General features: G+C 44.6%; 1 protein-coding gene across 1 annotated transcript in view; it reads right to left on the reverse strand.

Annotated features, from left to right (window-relative positions):
* pde3a (phosphodiesterase 3A, cGMP-inhibited) overlaps window positions 1–22168 on the reverse strand; it is a 548293-nt gene that overhangs the window by 281021 nt on the left and 245104 nt on the right. Inside the window, exon 2 of the mRNA XM_086010030.1 lies at window positions 13136–13186. Within this exon, the coding sequence (XP_085866156.1) occupies window positions 13136–13186 (51 nt within the window). The remainder of the gene's footprint in view (window positions 1–13135; window positions 13187–22168) is intronic.

Consider the following 22168-nt stretch of genomic DNA (forward strand, 5'->3'; position numbering starts at 1 on the left):
GTTAAACAAAGCTTTAATCAACTGTTTTACAACATGGAGGTCTAGTTGTGTCCTTCACTAGTTCCTGTTAAGAATGTCCTGCACAAGCTGGGCCCGTGCCCGAGTATTTATACTCTCCCTGGACAGCGCCACCGGTAGGCCGCTCAGTATTATTTCATAAGTCTTTCTTTCATGAATGACTGATTCATGTCACAGGGGGTACCGTTATGTCTCACCATTCACTGCAACTCACTAAGCCATTTCCAAAGGTGCACACAAATCTGTCCAAGAACGCAAAGTGTTGAATATAAAGGGTCCAATGTTTGACAGCACATCAACAGAAACTTTACATGAACATTGGATAAAACACCCAAGTTCCCACCCTTGTGTGTTGTTAGTTGGTATGATTGCACTAGGATGAGGGTGAGTGTGAGGGGTGGCTAGTGAGATGGGGTTGTGATAATGTAGAGAGAGAGAGAGGGATGGGTGGAGGTGCAAGGTAAGTTGGTGTGAGTAAGGATATGCAGGAGTAGGGTAAGGAAGGCAGAGTGTGTTGGGGATGTGATGAGAAGCACAGCAGGATGAGGTTGAGTGTGGCTTTGTACTAACATTTCGTGATCTAATGAGATCATTGAAAGCTTTGCGGCACTTCACCCAGGTCCTCCTGACGACATCCCTGCTTGTGCCCTCTTCTGCAATGTATAACCAGGCTGTGTTGGTCTCCTGGGGAGGTCTCTTCTGCCCAGCGGAAGGGAAGAGGACCTCCCTGCGTGCTGTGACTCCCTCCATAAGTGGGAGAGCCTGGGTGCAGCCCTGCATCTCTGTGCAGTGCTCGTCAGTGTTTGCAGCACCTCAATGCTGTAGAACACTGACAGCACAACAGTCAAAATAAAGTTAGCCATGGTTCCTTTAAGGAAACCGGATGATGACGCGTCATCAAATGACATCACCAGACCCGCTCTTCCTCTAATTGGGCTGAGTAACGTGCTGGACCGGCCTAGCAAGCCCTATCAACGTAAGTTCCTTTTCCAGAGCAGGATGGAACCAGCAGCGGGGTCGTGACCCGCCACCGACCCCGGGCCGCACCGGACCCGCCGAGGTAAGGAAAATCTCAGCCAACGTTTCAGGGCAATGACCTTTTGTCATAACTGCAATTCTGTTCTGTTGGGCCGTGTCCACTACGAACAGGATTGAAACTGCTCAAACTCATTTCACACAGGACTTCTACAGCCAACAGACAGAGGGGATTGCTGTCCTATTAGGAAGCGCTTGATTTCAACCCAGATCCCAAAGGTGAACAGCCAGTGTTAACTCAATGTACTGCCCAGTTCCCTACTTCTGCCACAGATATGACCAGCAGCAAACCACAAATACCTCTTGTATGTCTATGGAACTCTCTTCTTTTGCTATCTGGACCTCTAGCCCTTCTATAAGAAAGTTTTAACATGATGTTAACCATCATTTAATCAGGATTGTTGTAGCATACACTAGTCTATATTTTAAAAAATCTATCGGTTAACGGTACTGTAACACAATTTTTATAAAGATTTCTGGACCTCCAGGGTTTATCAGCAGCCAAAGATTCACCCTCCTGCTGTTCACATAATGCACAAAATGAAACTGTTAACCACATGCATTGTGTCATGAATCTTTGACTCACGAAATAACACTGGGCGGCCAGCTGGTGGCGCCGTCCAAGGAGTATAAATATTCGGGCTTGCCCAGGACGTTTTTGTAACCAGGAACTAGTGATGTAACTAGAATCTCATGGTTGTGAAACAGTTGATTAAAGCCTTGTTTTAGACTCAAATCAAGTGCTCAGTAGTTTTCTTACGTCACATTGCAAGTTATATTTGCGGTCATGATAAAACAGTATCAGAAGTGTGCTGGTATCAATAGGCTGCTAGACACAGTAGAAATTATTGCTCAACAATCAAATCATGTCTGAAATCACATATTTCTCTTGCTATTTGGAGCTAATTTTTTAAACAGCCTCCAATGAAAACCTAACAAAAAAATAACCTATTCTTTACCTGCTCTTGTAACAAACCTTTAATTGCTGGCTTTGTTTCGAAGACATCAACTGAGGTGCTATCTGCTCGCGGAAGTAGACTTATAAAGATCCCATGGTAATAGTTAAAGAACATGGGAGTTCTCCTGGTGTCCTGCCCAACCTTTCTACCTTAAACCAATGCCATCAAAACAGAAGAACTGGTAATTCATTTTATGGTTGTTTGTGAGATGTTGCTGGCACAGAATGGCCAGCAATCACAGATTCAAAAGTTAATTCAGTGACGCTTTTGAAGATATTTAAATGTGATAGCATGCTATACAAGTGCAAGTTGTTGCTTAAAAGATCAAAACTACAAAGAATTACGTAGATTTTTACAGCACAGAAACAGGCCATTCGGTCCAGCAGGTCTCTGCCGTCTTTATGCTCCGTGTGAGACTCCACTCACTCTACTTCATCGCACCCTCTCAATGTATCCTTTTATTCCTTTCTCCCTCGTGTACTTATCTAGCCTCCCCTTAAATGCATCTATGCTATTCACCTCAACCGCTCCATGTGGTAACTTAATTTCATTTCATTTCATTTCATTTAAGGCATTTGACATTATATCCAGGACACTGCTAATTGTATATATTTATCAAGTATTGTTGAGTTGGTCTGAGACTCTCCACAGCAGAGCAATTACCAGGAGTTCTGTGGTTTTGACACCTAAAGGGCTAAAAGCTCGAGCTCGAACTTGAACCATGACAAGAGTTTGTCCAAAAGCCTCAGAAAGAATCCTTGTTTGACGGATACAATAAGACAAATTCATACTGAAGATTTTCAAGATGACAAACATAGAGATTTTTCTACTCAATCTGAAGTTATTATTACAAGACTGAGTCATTCAGAACTACCTCAGTGTATCTATGTTTATATATTTTGTAACCGGACTGCTTCTCAATTTTTGTTATTCATATTACTACTTCATTGTAAATAAAGATATTCAGCAGCTTCAGTACTGTAAAGTCTGTGTGTTCTAGTTGTAATTAATAACACATAGACTACAAGATTAAAGTTCAACAGGTCTTTACTGGTTGGAGGTCAGGACTATCTGAAATACAATCTTACTACACAGTGCTTATATACCGGTGGTCACCACCGGTATTACGTATACAGCAGCCAGAGAAAGTAGTACATCTCTTAAGGTGGAACAGGCTTAAGTTCTCTTAAGGTGGAACAGGTTACATACACCACAAGTACGGCAATCTCTGTGCTAACTGAGCATTTACTTGTAGTCAGACTGCATTATATCCAGCAAGCAGGATGCTGCAAGAGGACTTACTGTTGACCTCTCGGGTGTCGATCTTTTGTGAGGTGACAGTATAGAAAAAGTATGGCTTCAGACTGCAGAGGACAAGCTCAACAACAACAATAACTTGCATTTATGTAGCGCCTTTAAAACATCCCGGGGCACTTCACAGCAGTGTTATCAGGCAAAATGTGATAATTGAGCCACATGAGATATTAGTACAGGAGGTCACAGATGTAGATTTTAAGAAGTGTCTTAAGGGAGGAGAGGGAGGTAGAGAGGTTTAGGGAGGGAATTCTAGCTTGGAGCCCAGGCAGCTGAAGGCACGGCCGCCAATGATGAGGTGAAGGAAATCTGCTTAAAGAAACCACGGTCAGACCAACGAGAAAGAGGAAAAAAAACAAATTGCAACAGAAATAAAGGCCTATCATGTCAGTAACAGTGTGTGTTGCTGGGTTCCTTTCGTGGGCCTTCAAGGCCAATAACTCATGAACATAACAGGCATGAATGAGCTAGGAAAGCATGCTCACAAGTGAAAGAACAGGAGCAGCATGCTCTCACCACAGCGATATTTAATTTTTTACTGCAGCGTATTTCACCGATTACTGTGTGGTTCGAGTCTGAAAACAATCCTTGGACATGACATGTGGTAAGAACGGTTGATTAATAGTATGTCTATTTACATTTTCTTAGGTCAATTATCGCATCGAGTGCAATTTAAACTAAAATCCCCACAATAACTAGTAGAAGGGCAAATGTGAGACAGTATCACAGTACTTTAGTATGAGTGAACAAAATACAACTAGAACCTGCCATTACTGCCAAGATATCCTATTTATTCTCTGGGAACATGGTAGTGGATAGAATCTAAGAAGTTTTAATGGAGCATCTTGCTTCTGACCAAGAACAAGCTGCAAAGTAATCTCCTCACAGATCAGATTAGATCCATTTGAATTCTACACACCGTCTCATTCCATTACGGGTAGGCGCACCCCAGGCAGTGATGCACCATGCATGAAACTACGAGATAAATGGAAGCTACTCTTCATTGTTATATATTCAAATATTCAATTCATTGGGCAGTGAAATTATTTGGGCCCATACCTTGGCACGCCCCGGGACTGTAACTTTAATCCTTCTCTGTGAATGCCTGAGGATTACCACAAAGCCAAATCATTATTAGTAGGCCACCTCTGCTATGGATATTCTCAGAGAGTAAGAGACTGCTTTTAGGTCCAGTGCAATATACAATTGCTTAGCAGCGCGCACTCCCTCTGCCAGTACTGATCCCAAGTCACATCTATCTGAATTGGCTCTTGGCTGTCTTGTTTTATGTAACTTGCATTTATAGAGCGCCTTTCACAATCTCAAGATGTCCTAAAGCCATTAAAACCAATGAAGTTCTTTTGAAATGTAGGCACCGCTGCAATGTAGAGAAAATCCGCTGCTCATTGCTTTTCCTCCAATACATTAGCTAAGACTAACTGAATACCAATAAGCTATGCTGTATATTGATGGATGGAATCCATGCTCTTCTATGGAATGGCTCTGCTTCTGCTGTGGGCAGCTCCCTGTGCAAGAGGCACGAAAAAAAAAAATCTACCCCATTTAAAATTTTCCAGCACAGAAAGAGGCCATTTTGCTCACCATGCCTCTGCCATCTCTTGGGAATAGCCATCCACGTGGTTCCATTTTTCATATATTTATCCCATTCCCTTTTAAAAGCTTTTATTATGGATTCTGCTTCCACCACTGTTTCTGGGAGGGGAATCCATGTTCTAATAACCCACTTTCTTACCTGCTAAATGTTCAATTTTAATACAGCCTGACATTTTTGTGCTTGCTAATGAAACACAACAGCAGTGGGGACTGAGACATGGTGATGTGGCCTATGGAAAGTCCTATCTGCAATGCATTCTCTTTCTCATCATACTACATAGAATCTAACCTGCAATCTGATAGTTTCACTTCCAATGCTGTATTTTAGGTATCAGCCTTAGCGCAGTGGTAGCGCACTCACCTCCGAGTCAGGAGGTTGTGGGTTCAAGCTCCCGCTCCAGGGCACTTGAGCACATAACCTAGGCTGGCACTCCGCAGTACTGAGGGAGTGCTGCACTGTTGGAAGTGCTGCCTTTTGGATGAGACGTTAAACTGAGGCCTTTTCTGCCCTCTCAGGCAGATGCAATTTTTGAAGAAGAGCAGGGGTGTTCTCCCAGTGCCCTGGCCAATAGTTATCCCTCTACCAACATCTAAAACCAGATGATCTGGTCATTTATTTCATTGCTGTCTGTGGGATCTTGCGGTGTGAAAATTGGCTACTGCGTTTCCTACAATACAACAGAAACTAGACTTCAGAAGTACTTCACTGGCTGTAAAGCATTCTGAGTTGTCCTAAGTTGTGAAAGGCGCTATATGAATGCAAGTTCTTTCTTTCTTATTTGTACGTTCTTGCGAACATTTCTCAGTGTGGGTGCACTATTTTATTCCATTTTTTTTCCATGTGCATATATCTCCTGCGCTGCTACTTCACAATAATGCTCACACCGTATTTGGTTCTCTTTAAGCCATGCTCCTGGCAGGCCTTCCCAGGCGGTCGGGGCAGTGTTGACTCCATCATGTCTTGCCACACCTCTTGCTGTTTTGCATTGTAGAGGTAAGAGATAAGTTTCCGCCCCATCACATTTATGCCTGTGTCGCTCCAAGAATGTGGTAGCAGAGCCTTATGGGTAAATCAGCAAACGTTCAGAAGTATTCTCCAATACCCACTCACTCACTCTATGGCTGGACTATTGAAATTTGACATTTATAGCTGTTAGGTGGCTCACTAACTGCTTCAAAAGTGATAAAGGATCATTTTTCGTACGTGTGTTGGTTGTTACTTTTCATTTCAGTGATTAAAAAGTTGCATTCTCACAGATTATTTGAGAGCCATGTGCTCCCACGGTTTCAATGGCGTTTCATCGACGTCGGTGATAAAAAAAAAGCTCTTTTCTCTCCTAGATTTTTTTGTGAAAGGTCAGGGACGGTAGGCCCCTAAATGGTCAAGTTACTGCCAAGAACTTCAGGGTTGCCCAAGTCCAAGCTAAACACTTGTTCATGCCATAATTGTAACTTCAGTTGATGGCTACTCCGTAAAGTGTGAAGTCTGGGGGGAGAAATGGAACTTGAAGCCGTGGTACACAAGAGCATTTTTCATGAATAGCCCTTTTCACAACTCACTTTCAGTGGAATCCTTTCTTTGCCTTGTGGGGTCAGACTCAAAAGTACAAAATGTGCTCGATTCATCTGGAATGTACTTTCTGGGAGTGTGGATGGTCACTCTCTAATTTATATTCATCACCAGACCTCATACCCAATGTTCTATCCCCCTGTCCCTCCCCACCTCAGCCACAGGGAGCAGGCCTGGAGAACAATGGTACAAATTCTTCTTTATTTCTTTTCACGTGCCGCTCAAATGAATTTAGTCAATTGATAACAGCAACCGTGCCACTCCAGCAGTTAGATAAATGCGTCTCAAACGAAGCCAATAAGGTTTTTCCATTCCCTTTGCTTGTGCGTGCAATCAGCTTCCTTGTGTTCCTTAAATTTAAAGAAGTTGCCCCAGTATTTACTGCAAGACGTCCCTAAACAACTATGGCAATGTTGGCACTGGTCTATATCACACCCAACAGATGTTGCAAGTAGCTGAGCCAGAACGTATCCTATTGTGCTCCTACATCATTGCCAGAGCTGCTTTGTGAATCACATGCCACTCATGTGCTTTGCTTCTGTGATCACTGAAGTATTGCTGCTGCCTTTACTGATGCTGATCAGCGTTTCCAATTGCAAAAACACAACAAGGTTATCAGCCAGGCGTTGGCAAGTTCTCCAGCTCTTCGCCAGCGAGCGAGGATTTGGAGTGGTGTTCCAGGCTTTGACTGAATCTTTGTCAGCCCAAGCTGTCCACGCCATCTTTATTTAGCCCATTTTTCATATTCTTGTTTGGGGTTAAAGTTGGCCAACTTAAAAGGGGCAGACCCAGTATCATCAGGATTCAGCCAGATCATCCCCCCCACACTTTATGCTGCAGAGTTCAGATTTGCTTAGACCGGGGATGTCAAATATCCGGCCCAAGACAGAGTTTAATCCGGCCCACGGTGCCCGGTGCTTAATGCTGCCATGCGCTCTGAACCAGGGCGCCAATCTCCCAGGCGCGGCTTCTCAGAGCCAGAGAGAACTGCAGCTTTAAGCTTCATGCCGTAGCACCGCCACGCCCCCCACCTCCCCCCCATCCCGCTCGGTGACGTCAACCACCCCCTCCCCCTGGGACCAATGTCTAGGCCGCTGTAGAACTGGAAAAGATAGTCAGAGCTTGCACACTGCATGCTCCACCTAGTTTTTCACGCATTGTGCAGAAGGGTCCTGAAACAGGCGCAGGACCCTTATTTGCATATTTAAACTGATCCACAGCTGATTTTAGGCAGTCTCCAGGGACGCCTAAAAACAGCGAGAATCAACATGGCGGCAGCGCAGACTAGATGCAAAACCTCGCGGCCAGAAATTGGTACACATTGAACCCATTTTACACCCAAAAAAGGGAAAAAATGCATACCAATTTCTACCCCAGTGTGTCCACATAACTTTTGCTAAATGTAGCCCATGCCAAGTGTCAGGATGTTGGATCAGATCCACCATGTAAATTGGCTTTGACTCCCCTAGCTTAGACTAAAAGAAAGACGTGTATTTCTATAGCACCATAGACTCAGAGTTCCCATTTCCTCAGCCCCAATGGGATCCTGCTCTTCTTCGAAATAGTGCCATGGGATCTTTTACGCCCACCTGAGAGCAGACGGGGCCTCGGTTTAACGTCTCATCCGAAACATGGCACCTCCGACAGTGCAGCACTCCCTCAGCGCTGCACTGGAGTGTCAGCCTAGATTTTTGTGCTCAAGTCTCCAGAGTGGGACTTGACTCAGAGAGGAGGGTGCTACCAACTGAGCCACCAGCTTAGACTAAGAGCAAAATCCATACTAACTGCAGGGTAGAATGGGAAACAATGGAGTAAATTTTATGGGTTAGCATTCCCAGTATGGAGCCTTGTTTGACATGAGGCCAGCACACCTGATTGGCAGTTTTCCCGACTTTCCCGGTATTCATTTTAGTGGCCAGAAAAACCAGGAGGGCCGTGAATCAGGCAGGCTGTTCTCCGTACCCAATGGTCCGATCCGCCCTTCGATTGTGCAAAGTTTCACACCGGAAGCACCATTTGGTAAAATGTTATCGAATGTAGTTCATGTCACCATTATTATATAAATACTTTATTAAGAACAGACATCTTAGCAAAATAGGGTTTTTAAATTATCACAAATAATGTACTTGAGAAATGGTACAAATCCAAACCATGTACCATTAACATATAACGAAGGCAAGGTCTATAGTGGTACAGATTACCCCTCACATGCTATGGTCAGCTTCAACAGTCTCAAATATTCAGAAACCCTTTTGCCAACCATGTTAACAGCCTTCAGTTCCCAGTAAATGTGTTTTTGTTCTGTTTTAAAAGAGCTTTTAGCATTGCTGTGAGGAAGTAGGATTGCTGTTGTGTACTTACTGATGCTATTCTTTACCACCTGCGTGGAATGGAAATAAGAATCACCAATAGGTAGAAACAGCTTACTTCTAGTAGAAATAGTTGATGAATACGGCTGAATTCTGCTTGGATGTTGTGGCAGCAGGTTTACTGCGCTGGGACTCGGATATTCCAGCCTTAAACAGGATTTTCCAATTGCCTTGTTTCGAGCTGGAGCCTCCGCCACTCTCAAACAAGGCCCCGGACACGGAAAGAATGGGGCTGAGTGCAGGGATGCCATAGACTCAGAGTTCCCGCTTCCTCGGCCCCAGTGGGGCCCTGCCTAGGTTTGGAGGTCAGAATGCTGAGCCAGGTGAGGCACACCGGCCTCCAGAAGGTCGCAAATGGGCCCAGAAAAACGCTACCCCATACGAAAGGGGCACAGACATGGTTGCACTGGCTCCATGCAATTGAGGTGCCCGCCCACTGGCTCTGCGTACCCTGGCGTAGTCAGCACAAGAGCGCATTGCAACTGTGGACATCACAGCTCACGTAAATCTGGGGCCTTTATTTTCCGACCAGCCAATATTTTTGTGGCAGTGGTGTTGGCTGAACCTGCAGAGGTTGGTGGCTGAATTTCAAAACTGAATACAATTCCCTTTGAGCCCCCTGCCCAGGCAGACAACCCAATCCATATTAGTCGTTAGGAACTGACAACCTCAGGGGCATCCTTGACATACAAATGCCCTACAATCACAACCCTCACCGGAACAGCGCACCACCCAATGCCAATGGAACACTCTATTTATCCACTATTGTATCTTGCCTTGGTTGGGTTGGCCTCGATCAAACCACCTCCGTAGATGAATAAAAGCAGTTGTTTTAATAGCCAGCTGCCTCCTGTGGCGAGAGACAAAGAAAAAGAGAGAAGAAAGAAAGAGAGAGAGAAAGAGAGATACGTGCTCTGCACTATAGAAGTATAAAACAAAGAGAAGCTTGCATTTATATAGCAACTTCAGGACATCCCAAAGCATTTCACAGATATGAATTACTTTTGAAGAAAAGTCAAATGCAGCAGCTAATTTTGCACACAGCAAAACCCTAACAGGCACTGAGATGAATGACCAGTGAATCTGTTTTTAGGTGATGGTGGTGACTGAGAGGAGATTGTTGGCCGGGACACCAAAAGAACTCGCTGCTATTCTTTGCATCGTGCCAAAGGGTCTTTTATATCCACCTGTACAGGCAGACTGGGCCTTGGCTTAACACCTCTGTGCTCAGCAGCTGCAAAAACTCAACACAGAACATCCATGTGGAAATATCCAGTTTCATAGTGGAAAGTAGGAATGCCTTCTTTCTTCCCCCTCCCTCCCCCATGAGACAAGAAACATAAGAAAGTGGTAACACTGCGACGCATGAAGCTATGAAGACAAAACCATGCCAAACCAAATGGAAGAAAAGTATTCCTAATAGGAAGGAAAGAAGGAAAGAAATAAAGAACTTGCTTATACAGCATACTTCATAACCTCATGAGGTCCTGCAGCGCTTTACAGCCTAGTAAGTATTTTTGAAGTGTAGTCACTGTTGTAATGTAGGACACTAATTTGTGCACAGCAAGTTCCACAAACAACAATGAAATAAATGACCAGATCATCCATTGTGAGTGTTGGCTGAGAGATAAATGTTGGCCAGGACACGGAGAACTCCCCTGTTCTTCTTTGTGGGATCTCTTACGTCCACCTGAGAGGGTAGACAGATCCTCGGTTTAACGCCTCATCCAAAATACGGCACCTCCGACAGTGCAGCACTCCCTCAGTCTTATACTGAAGTAACAGCCTGGAATATTTGCCCAAGTTTCTTGAGTGGGCCTTGAACCCATGACTTTCATGACTTAGAGGCAAGAGTGCTACCACTGAGACAAGGCTAATAATGAGGATAAGGCAAGGTAAAGATGACTGTACCAGTACGTGACGCTTTCCGATGCCAGCACTTGCCGGATGACCGTGAGACAAAGCTGATACAGTCTCATTACATCAGTATGAGTATCTGTTAGGTCAAGTGAGCAATGCACTCGGAACTCCTGAGTAATACCATATGCTTAGCAACACCTTGATGAATGAATGGGGAACCTTTAAATTTCCATTCAAACAGGCAATGATAAACAGTGATTTGCAATAATGCTGGCAGCCATGACAGATTGTGGCACTGAATGACTACTCGAGGAGGAAATTCTACCTGAGATACACATACAGTCCTGGGGAAAGAAATGGATAAGAAGTGTATGCAACTGAAGACGGTGTGTTTTGCTATGTAAATGTTTTCGTCCAACAATGGATGCTTTCTGTGGTCCTTTATCATTAGCAGCGAAGGGGCTCGTTTGTCACTGTCTTACTGCTAATGGTAGGCCATAATACCAGGAAGGATGACCAGTCAACTGCAAATCATAGATGTTGCAAACAAGTCAGTCAAGGACACTTTGTGAAGTGAGTGCTGTAACCAGCTTTACATGGGTAAATTATAAAGTGACACCAGAGGCCCACCTGCAGAAACCTGGACTGTTTCAGTTACTACATGGACGCATGGATGCGGGTTATATTAGGCCCCATTATTTGGGACTTTAAAAAAAAAAATGCTGCATCTCCAACAACACGGACAGGCATAAGGATTGGTTGTCTGATTATAAATGAAATGTGTTTGGCACCTCCGAAACAAACTTGTTAAAAGTTCATTCTTGGGGATGTGGGTGGGGCTTGCGAGGCCAGCATTTATGGTCCACCCGTAGTCGCCCTTGAGAAGGTGGTGGTGAGCCTCCTCCTGGACCACTGGTGAAGGTGCTCCCACAATAAGGTTAGGGGGAGAGTTCCAGGATCTTGACCGATTGACCATTAAGGAACGGCGATTAATGTCCAAGTCAGGGTGGTGTGCGACTTGGAGGAGAAGCTGGAGGTGGTGGTGTTTTCATGCAGCTCTGCCCTTGTCCTTGATGACAGATAGGCCAGAACTGTATCGCTTGCTTCTGTTTTCTGGTAAGACATCACCTCAGTATCGGGGTATGGGTACTTTTTGTTTCAATAAAGTGGCAGAAGGAAAATTGTTCTGCTTTTGCTGAGAGCTTATGTGGCTTCCCACCTGTAACTACACAATTAAAAGTTACGCTTGCAGAGGTTTTAACTGTTCTTTTGGAGGGGCGGTGGGGAGTGTATAAGAGAGGAGAGAAACAACTTGATTTGGGAGTTCAGCTTTTATATATCTATATACTGTCAGTACACAAGTGAATAGAATACTAACCAGAAGAATACATGCTGAAGTGACAAGCAGAGAATACTGAACCAGTCTACACTCAGGTCTTGTTTACACTGTTGTAAGATGAAACATTTCCCATAGCAGAGGTATTAAGACAAGACAAGGACCTTCTTAATCAGTTCCAATTCACATGTAATGATAAATCAGTAAATACAGAGTGACACGCTAGTCGGGCACAGAATAAACTGAACTGACCTCTGAGATTCCTGCAGCAAAGACCAAAGTCACCCCTCAAATTTTGAATGATGACCCCAGCTCCAGAAAACACGATTGTAAGAAGCATATTCGGTGATTGAGCTGGTAAGGCCAAGTTCTGTACTTGTCTGGCTTTTAATCCCCATGAAATGAGTAGTAGAAAGTCCTACAACACTCACCGTGGCAATTACTGAGGAGCTTCAATAATAGAGCAACATTCCATATAGAAATGCTTCAGCTAATTAGTGCTGCCACCAACTCTAGAAAATCACTTGTAGTTTCACTGCTATTTCTCTGGAACAGACTCAAACATGATGGTTTGAACAAAGTCACTTTGGAGTCTAATGGCTACCATTTCTCTTCTCATAATTCACATCAATTGTTCCATCCTTTCCCAACACAATATATCAGGTGACTGAATGTGAAAGGGGTAAAAATATTAGAAGTGAAGAGACCTCGTTGCTCCAATCAATCTGGAAACTGAAACAAAAAAGCCTCCAGATATCACAGTTAAAGTGGCAATTTAGTTCCTGCTTATTGTTGATTCCAGTAAAGAAGCACTTGTAGCAATCCATCATTTGTAGTATTGCCACATCTTGTCGGAGTTAGTCGGGGCACCAGATCAAAAAAACATTTATATAGTAACGTCAAGAGCTGACACAACTAGGAAACAAAAATTTGCTCTCAAATGTAGATTTGTTTCTGAATTATTTGTTCCGCTGGTCTGCACTTTAGTAGAAGTAAAAGTAGGTTGTGATATTTCCCCCCCCACTCCCCCCGTTAGTGCGTGGTTGCAATGGACACTGACCTGTGATCCTCTGTAGCCACGCTTATGATCCCATTCGGAGTGTGACAGAATCTGAAAGAACAACAAAACCAATGCTTAGTAGCAAGAAAATGGTCCGACCATACACACAAGTAACTTAGAGCTACAAAGCTGCGACCGAAGGGGGGCACAGTGGCATAGTGGTTAGCACTGTTGCCTCACAGCGCCAGGGACCCGGGTTCAAATCTGGCCTCGGGAGACTGTCTGTGTGGGGTTTGCACATTCTCCCCGTGTTTGCGTGGGTTTCCTCCGGGTGCTCCGGTTTCCTCCCACAGTCCAAAGAGGTGCAGGTTAGGTTGATTTGGCTATGATAAATTGACCCTTAGTGTTAGGGGATTAAATACGTGGGGTTACGGGGATAGGGTGGGATATGTGTCGGTGCAGGCTCGATGGGCCGAAATGGCCTCTATCTGCACTGTAGATTCTGTGACCTACCAGCGACAGTGGTCACAAATATAGATTGGGACAAGAAAAAGGTGACACTTCTGCTTGAATGCATTGTTGTCATGATGGTAGTGTCTTGGTGGACATTCGTGTGACATTCCTCAATCCACTATTTTATTGGAAACGTTAACCCATTTGAAATAGACAGGTTCACATGTGTATTAAAACAGCAGACAGAGGAATGCCATAAGAGCTTGTTAGATGTTTATTGCATGGGTACTGGAAAATAGGGGGACATGTTCATTACAGGAATACCAGAAAATGGGAGGCATGTTCATTACAGGAAATTGGAAAATGGGAGGCATGTTCATTACAGGAAATTGGAAAATGGGAGGCATGTTCATTACAGGAAATTGGAAAATGGGAGGCATGTTCATTACAGGAAATTGGAAAATGGGAGGCATGTTCATTACAGGAAATTGGAAAATGGGAGGCATGTTCATTACAGGAAACACTGCAAAATGGAAGACATGTTCATCACAGGAATACCGGAAAATGGAAGGCGTGTTCATTACATGGAACCAGAAAATAGGGAAAAGCTCTGTTACAGCCATTCGATCCTTTGTGTGCCGCATTCAGCTGAATGTTTACATGCAATGAGAGGAAAATCTGCCCCTTGATGATTTGCCAGTAAAACTTGCAATCGTAATTTGATAACACTACGGTGATCAAACCACAATCGTTAATGGCTCACTTTGGATATCATTACACTCAAACTGAGTGCGCCAGGCAACAGCCGGCCCTGTTTAAGCAGCTGTCTGTTAAAGAAGAATGAATCTATACTGCATAAACAACCCTCTGAACTTTGCTGTACAAATCATATAAAAATAATATCCTGCAGCAATGTCAGGCTGTAATTTTATTTTGGAGTTTGGGGTCAGATAAAGGTTACTTACAACATCATCAACTAAATGCTTTGATGAGATTACAGCCTTGCAATCACGATCACTGTCAGTTAGCCATTATTCTCAACATAAATCTTTTCATTCCAGCCTAACTTGTCCCAGGAACAGCGCTATAAAACACCTACCCTAATGTAGATCTTTCTGATATGTGGACAAATGCTTTTGTCAAACAGGTTGGACACTAATCTGGAACTTATTGCAAGCCCAGATCAGATTCGATTTAGTGAGCCTACTGATGGCCCCTGGAATAGATCAGCAATAATAGGCACAGTAGAGGGCGTTAGGGAATAAATAAAGACCAAAGACTGCATTTATATAGCACCTTTCATGACCTCAGGACATCCCAAAGCGCTTTACAGCTAACGAAGTACTTTTTGAAGTGTAGTCACTGTTGTAATGTAGGAAACGCGGCAGCCACTTTGCGCACAGCAAGCTCCCGCAAACAGCAATGAGATAAATCGCCAGATAATCTGTTTTTTTTTTAGTAATATTAATTGAGGAATAAATATTAGCCAGGACACCAGGGAGAATCTTCTTCGAAATAGTACCTTGGGATCTTTTACGTCCACCCGTGAGGGCAGACGGGGCCTCGTTTTATCATCTCATCCAAAAGACGGCACTCCCCCCCCCTCAGTCTCTGGAGTGTGACATGAGCCCACAAAATTCTGACTCAGAGGCGAGAGTGCTACCAACTGAGAGAAAGATTTCCTCCGAGCTGCTCACACTCTGCTGCTGTAACTTCTCCAGAAGTGCAACGGAAACCTCAACCGATTAATCAATGTCTCTCCCTCATTGAACTTGAAAACATTCCGACAGCAGTTGCCAGCAAACTACAAGAATAAAATTCCTCCCTTCGTGAATCACTGCCGAAAACACACAACACACACACACATGGGAACACCATCACCTCCTAGTCACACAATATCCTGACTTGGACATATATCACCGTACCTTCACTGTCGCTGGGTCAAATCCTGGAACTCGCTACCTAACAGCATTGCGGGATCTAGGACTTGCTATCTAATAGCACTGTGGGTGCACCTTCACCACAAGGACAGCAGCGGTTCAAGAAGACGACCCATGCATGAGAGCAAGGAACTAGAAGTGAAAATAGTTTATGCAAATGATATTATAAATGTCCCATTACGTGCCAACTCACCCTTTAAACATATGAGCAATGGGGATTGAGACACGGTGATTTGGCCCATGGGAATTCCTTCCTGTGTCACACTTTTCTATGTAATTTGTATAACCACACTTTCATTTTTCATACCTAACACATTATTCACATCCTTCTGTCAGCACAGGTACGTGTCTTGAATACACTCGCCTCCAACAACAACATTCACCAAATGTCACCTATAGACTTCCCTTAAAGCTCCAGCAGAGGTACAGATACCTGACCAGAATTAGATGTGGCTATTGAGGAAGGTGAAGCAATAAGGTGCTGCTTAAGAGATGATCAGGAGGTAGCACTGGCGCTGGTTGAGGACAGGCTAGCTAATGCACCTTGGGCGTTACATTACAATATACAGGTCCGAGTGGTCCTGCTTTGAAACAGAGTGTGGGGCAGCAGCAGCAGCATATTGTGGAGTCACTTCCACATGACAATGCAAGATCCTGTAGTCAGAAGAAATGCAACACCCATTATACGTAGTCCATCGGCCACACAAATGATGGGCGATTGCTGTTGCAACACACAGTAGGACATTTGCAGAAGGAGTATCTCGCATGAATGTTTCAACTGCTGTTGCAGAGGCATTCAAGTCCAAACTCCAACAAACAGTGACAGTGGCCTCAACTCTCTTGGGACAATGGTTACAGGCAACTTCAGCTTCAGAGATCTGGTACACTCTATGTTCAGAAAGGTCAGTGGGCCTCATGAGGAGATGCCCTGCAGTGGTGCCATGAGCCATCACAGGACTGATGTGTATCCATCAGGGCTCACCTTGGATGTAAGAAACGGTTGTCTTTATCCAATGCAGCTCACCAGTCATCTGCACAACCTACATCTCTCAAAGGAGCCAGCCATTTATATTTCCTTCTTCAAAGAGCTTGGTCATATTTGATGAAAGCATTGTTCACACTATCTAGGAAATGGTCAATCTTTTCTAGCAGAGTTTGCAAACCCAATTGCAAACTGATCAAATAGGGTTCCACAAATGTTTACTTGTGTATCGTCAATGAGGCCCTATGCTTTCGGAAAGGCACTAACTTGGAAAGCCTTTTGTCGCCTCCGCTGTTGCTGCTGAAGTAGATGTAACTGGTTGCGATACAGGACTTAAGTGATCCCCTTAATACAGCGATATACAGAAAACTTGACGAGTGCAGTTACATCTGCTGTGGTGTCTGGTAATACAGATGGTAGACTGTCCATGCAAGTCTTATGTCCAGCTGCCACACCTCAGTAACAATCTCTCTACTGAGGAACATCATGTCCAGGAAGCTGACTCTGTTGTAGCAGGACCACTGCCTGAGGTACTTCATGCACCTTTTATGTAATCCTGCGCCTCTTCCAATACTATCAAGAGAAGCCTGGCAATGGTCACTACATGCACATACTGGAAAGGACAAGGAGATAAAATGTGTGTTAACCACCCGAGGGAGGGTTCCACTACAGCAAGAGTCAGTGTCCTGGGCAAGCTGGGACAACAGAAGTGCATGATGGTGAAGCAAAACATTTCTTCTATTATATGCACGTTGGTGACTGCTATGCTGATAACAGAATGGGGACAGCAAAGACCTGTAAAACAAATGGGGAGAAGCACTTGCGCAGGGATGCTGCTCGATTTTACATACATTTACATTAACGGACAGAAAATTGGGTGGGCTCCACTATACATGTGTATGTCCATCCGCCCAGTTGCCCTGTATTTCTGCGTAGAGGTGCTCCAATACCCATCAGGTTCAAGAGCAAGAACATTTTCCCCACTACCATTTTCAGCACAAATTCCACCACGTTTCAGGGAAGATGGGAATCTCAGCCCTAGCCCCTTCCAGTTGTTTGCACTCCAAAGGCTGTCACTTTGATAAAGGCGGCCATTCTTTTGAAAAAAGCTTTATCGCCTCGACAGTGAGTTTTTGGGAAGGCAGTTCCGAGAAACTTGGGAACAGCCTGTTCCAAATGCTCTGCTGTCACGCTGCCACATTGCCCACTTGGGACAACCCGCACTGTGGCTGCTGTTAGCATGATGTGCCAATTCCTTTGTAATATAGGTTTTGCTTTTCAGTCCAACGTTTTATGTTTCATTATTTCCAATGGTAATTTTTTTTTGCAGATGTGTTCGCTGATGCAATGGTGTCCTGGTGTTACAACAGGTCTTCTGCTTATCCAGAAACATTGCTACCTTAACATACTTCATGCTATACCAGGCTCATTTACCAGGTGTTGGGTCCATCCCCATCTCAACCTTCTCGGGCATGCTACTCCTTTCATTCGCCTCTTGCTTTTTTGGTTTCTCTAATCCCTCCCTAAAACTGGACTGCACAAAGCCAACATTGGTCATGCAGCTCAGAACCGTCTCCTTGCACAGTTTCACTTTGCTTCAGACACATGACAGAAGGAAAATCCTCATGTCGGGTAAACTGCTTCTGCTCACTGACAAAAGATACGAATGCAGTCATCCTCCAATACTGGACAAAAAGACTGCTCAGGTCATTAAACGTTGGCTACAAGAACCCGCCTGGACTGGGAAGCAACTGCAACATGCATTCATTACAGGGTAAATCTCAAGCGCAATCAGTGCAAGTCAACCCAAGCACCCCGCCCACCCGCCCCTTCAACCACCGTCTGCCCCACCTGTGACAGAGACTGCAGGTCCCGCATTGGACTCATCAGTCACCTGAGAACTCATTTTTAATGTGGAAGCAAGTCATCCTCGGTTCCGAGGGACTGCCTAAGAAGGAAGAAGAAATCTCATACTGAGGAGCCATGCTCGATGGAAGCGTGAGTCGGAGATTGGACTACAGCACTGCAGTCCTGGCTCTCTGACTCATACTCCCTCTGAATGTAGCTGTGCAGGATCATTGAATATACAGGCCCTGAAATTCCACAAGGTAAACATCGAACCCTGCTTACTACATGCTTTCTCTTTCAAGCTACACCTGCTTTCCAAAGGCATCTCCTTTATTCCTGGATAGGTTTACTACAATATCGGAAAAGCTTGGAATGGATAATATATGGCCATTGCACGTCCAAGGCCACTGTACAGTATATCACGCATGTATGGGATCATTAACAAAAGCAGTTTGGGAATTGGAACTTAGTTTTTTCTTTAAATCTGGTAATAAAATAGTTGTACCAGTAAAAGTGAGCACGTCATAAAAACCCAACTGGTTCACTAATGTCCTTCAGGGAAAGAAACCTGCTGTCCTGACCCAGTCTGGCCTAGTGAGCCACTTAATTGCATCAAACTATTACAAAGAAAATAAGGCCCACCACCTCCTTCTCAGGGGCAACTAGGGATGGGCAATAAATGCTGGCCTTGCCAGTGATGTCCACATACTGAGAATTATATTATATATATATATAAACAAAAATAAATTGGGTTTCAAGAGTCTCAATCCAATTCCTGTGTGAAAGAATCCACAAGACAGATCTACCTACGTATCGCCAGTCATTTGCCTTTACCACCTTCCCCCAAAGCATCAACAAGAATGGCTGTCGTGACAAAAAATGTAGTTTCTGTGAAGCTAAAGGGTGCCTTTCAGCGGATGGTGGTAATGCACATTGTTGGCACAGAGGAGAGAAAACGTTGCTCTCCATCCAATCCAGGCTACACCTGTGCTGGGAGGGCTGAGAAAAAAATACAGTAGTTTAATTCCTCAGCACGGACATGGTAAACAGAAAGAATTTGGCAGGCACTTTTTCATGATGACAGTGCCCCTTTAAGTGGTTCCAAACGGCGGGCCTAAGTTTTAGGTGGAGGGCTACTTCGTTCCTTCAATTACTGAGAATTTCCATTAAATACCCAAATGTAAGTATAATGTCATTAGATCCGCTGGCATTCTGCATGCAGCCTGTCTAAATGGGTGCAAAGAGCCACAAAGCCAACTGGTGAATAACCGTTTCAGTGACCCATGAGATTTCCCACTGATCGCACCTTGGCCCAGGCTGCCCCAACACAGGTGCAAGCTGCGGGCTTGTACATTTGGTTCTCTACCAATGTCAGTAAGCATGAATCTAGCACGGATGCTCTGGTAGAATTTAGCAAAGTCAAAGAATGGAGAGCTCACAGTTGAATAAAAAGGAAAACACAGTTGAAGGTGCAATGGAAAAATATGCCAAAATAATGTGATGAAAGCAAAAGGCTTTCAAACAGGAGTCACAATCTTTACAGTTTAAATCTCTTTAAAAATTCATCATGTTAGGGGGATTAAATACGTGGGGTTATGGGGATCGGGTGGGATATGTGTCGGTGCAGGCTCGATGGGCTGAAATGGCCTCTATCTGCACTGTGGGGTTTCTGTGATTCTGTGAAAAGGGGGAATGAGGAGGGACTGAGTCGTACGGTGAAGCTTGCTCATTGTCCTTTCACTTCAGGCTTTGGCTCTGAATCCAGCCCAGACTAATGGAATGCCAGTCTCCTCTCTGCTGAGTGTAAAAGTCCCGAATGAAAGGAGCTTAGACTGTTTGAACCAAGCTTCTTGTGGGCACAACTCAACAGCTCAATAACTAAAAGGAAAGCCTTGCACTTCATTTGCCAAAATCCTGTACATTCTTGTTCACGGTGCTGCAGTAAGATTGAGACAGTTTTATCCTGTATCTACTTCTACCGAACCTGAGAGTGCGTGGTCTTGGCAATAAGTGTAAGAAGAAGGAAACATTTCTATTATAAAAGATGTAATAGCAGAGCACTTGGAAAACAGTGACAGGATCGGACAAAGTCAACATGGATTTACAAAAGGTAAATCGTGCTTGACTAATCTACTGGAATTTTTTGAGGATGTAACTGGTAGAATAGCTAAGAGAGAACCAGTGGATGTGGTGTATTTGGACTTTCAGAAGGCTTTCGATAAGGTCCCGCATAAGAGATTGGCGTGCAAAGTTAAAGCACATGGGATTGGGGGTAAGGTACTGACTTGGATAGAGAACTGGTTGGCAGACAGGAAGCAAAAAGTTGGAATAAATGGGTCTTTTTCCGAGTGGCAGGCAGTGACCAGTGGGGTACTGCAGGGATCGGTGCTAGGACCCCAGCTATTCACAATATATATATATAAATGATCTAGACGAGGGAACTACATGTAATATCTCCAAGTTTGCAGACGACACAAAGCTGGGTGGGCATATGTGCTGTGAGGAGGATGCAGAGAAACTCCAGTATGGTTTGGACAGGTTGGGTGATTGGACAGATGCATGACAAATGCAGTATTATGTGGATAAATGTGAGGTTATCCACTTCGGTGGCAAAAACAGGAAGATAGATTATCTGAATGCCAATAGATTGGGAAAAGGGGAAGTGCAACGAAACCTGGTGGGTGTCCTTGTGCACCAGTCGCTGAAGGTAAGCATGCAGGTGGTTAAGAAGGCAAATGGTATGTTGGCCTTCATAGCAAGAGGATTCGAGTGCAGGAGCAAGGATGTCTTGCTGCAGGTGAGATCACACCTTGAGTATTGTGTGCAGTTTTGGTCGCCTTATCTGAGGAAGGATGTTCTTGCCATGGAGAGAGTGCAGCGAAGATTCACCAGACTAGATGCAGGAAGGATGTTCCCGATGGCAGGGGAGTCCAGAACCAGGGGTCACAGTCTAAGGATAAGGGGTAAGCCATTTAGGACTGAGAGGAGGGGGAATTTCTTCACCCAGAGAGTGGTGAACATGTGGAATTCTCTACCACAGAAGGCAGTTGAGGCAAATTCATTAAATATATTCAAGAAGGAGTTAGATATATTTCTTAAAGCTGAAGGGATCAAGGGATATGGGGAGAAAGTAGGGACAGGGTACTGAATTTGGATGATCAGCCATGATCTCATTAAATGGCGGAGCAGGCTCGAGGGGCCGAATGGCCTACTCCTGCTCCTATCTTCTATGTTTCTATGTTTCTATTACCCAGCAGTCACATCAGTCACCTTGTTCTCAAACTCTCCCCCCTCCCCTACCTCCCACAAGAAGCATGCACTGAAGTGCATCATTTTCTCATGGATATTATCTACCATTTGCAGGTTGATGACACAATCACCCATCTCATTTATGTGTGCCATGAGATTGTTGGTAAGCACTTGAGTGCTTACAGCCAATGATGCGCTCTGTACCCTGGGAAGGATTACAGTAGTTGCTTCTGTGGCTGGCTGGCAGTCAGTCCTGAAGGACATGTAGATGTTGCGTGGCAACACAGAACTTCAGTTGCCTCTTTAATATGGCAGTGCACAGAGAGAAGTGACTGACTTCCTGTGAGCGTCTGGGATGATCCCCGTGGCATAAAAATTGAAGGCAGCGATGTCCTCCGTTGCCACTGGTGAGGCAGTGCAGAGAGCGGACTGTCCCTGCAGGTCTTTGCAGACCGAGTGTCACCCCTTCAGTCACAGCCGCCCTGCTGAGCCTGTAGCTGCTCGTGCCCAGGTAGTGGACTCCGCAGCGGTACGCCCACCACCTGCCACTGTTCTGCGTGAATAGTGGGCCTTTTGCGCTCTCCGTGCTGCCCTTTCCTCCCGCTTCGGACTGCTGACTGT

Source organism: Somniosus microcephalus, chromosome 17, assembly GCF_052327205.1.
Source record: "Somniosus microcephalus isolate GS21.2 chromosome 17, FLI_Smic_1.0, whole genome shotgun sequence".
NCBI classification, from domain to species: Eukaryota; Metazoa; Chordata; class Chondrichthyes; order Squaliformes; family Somniosidae; genus Somniosus; species Somniosus microcephalus.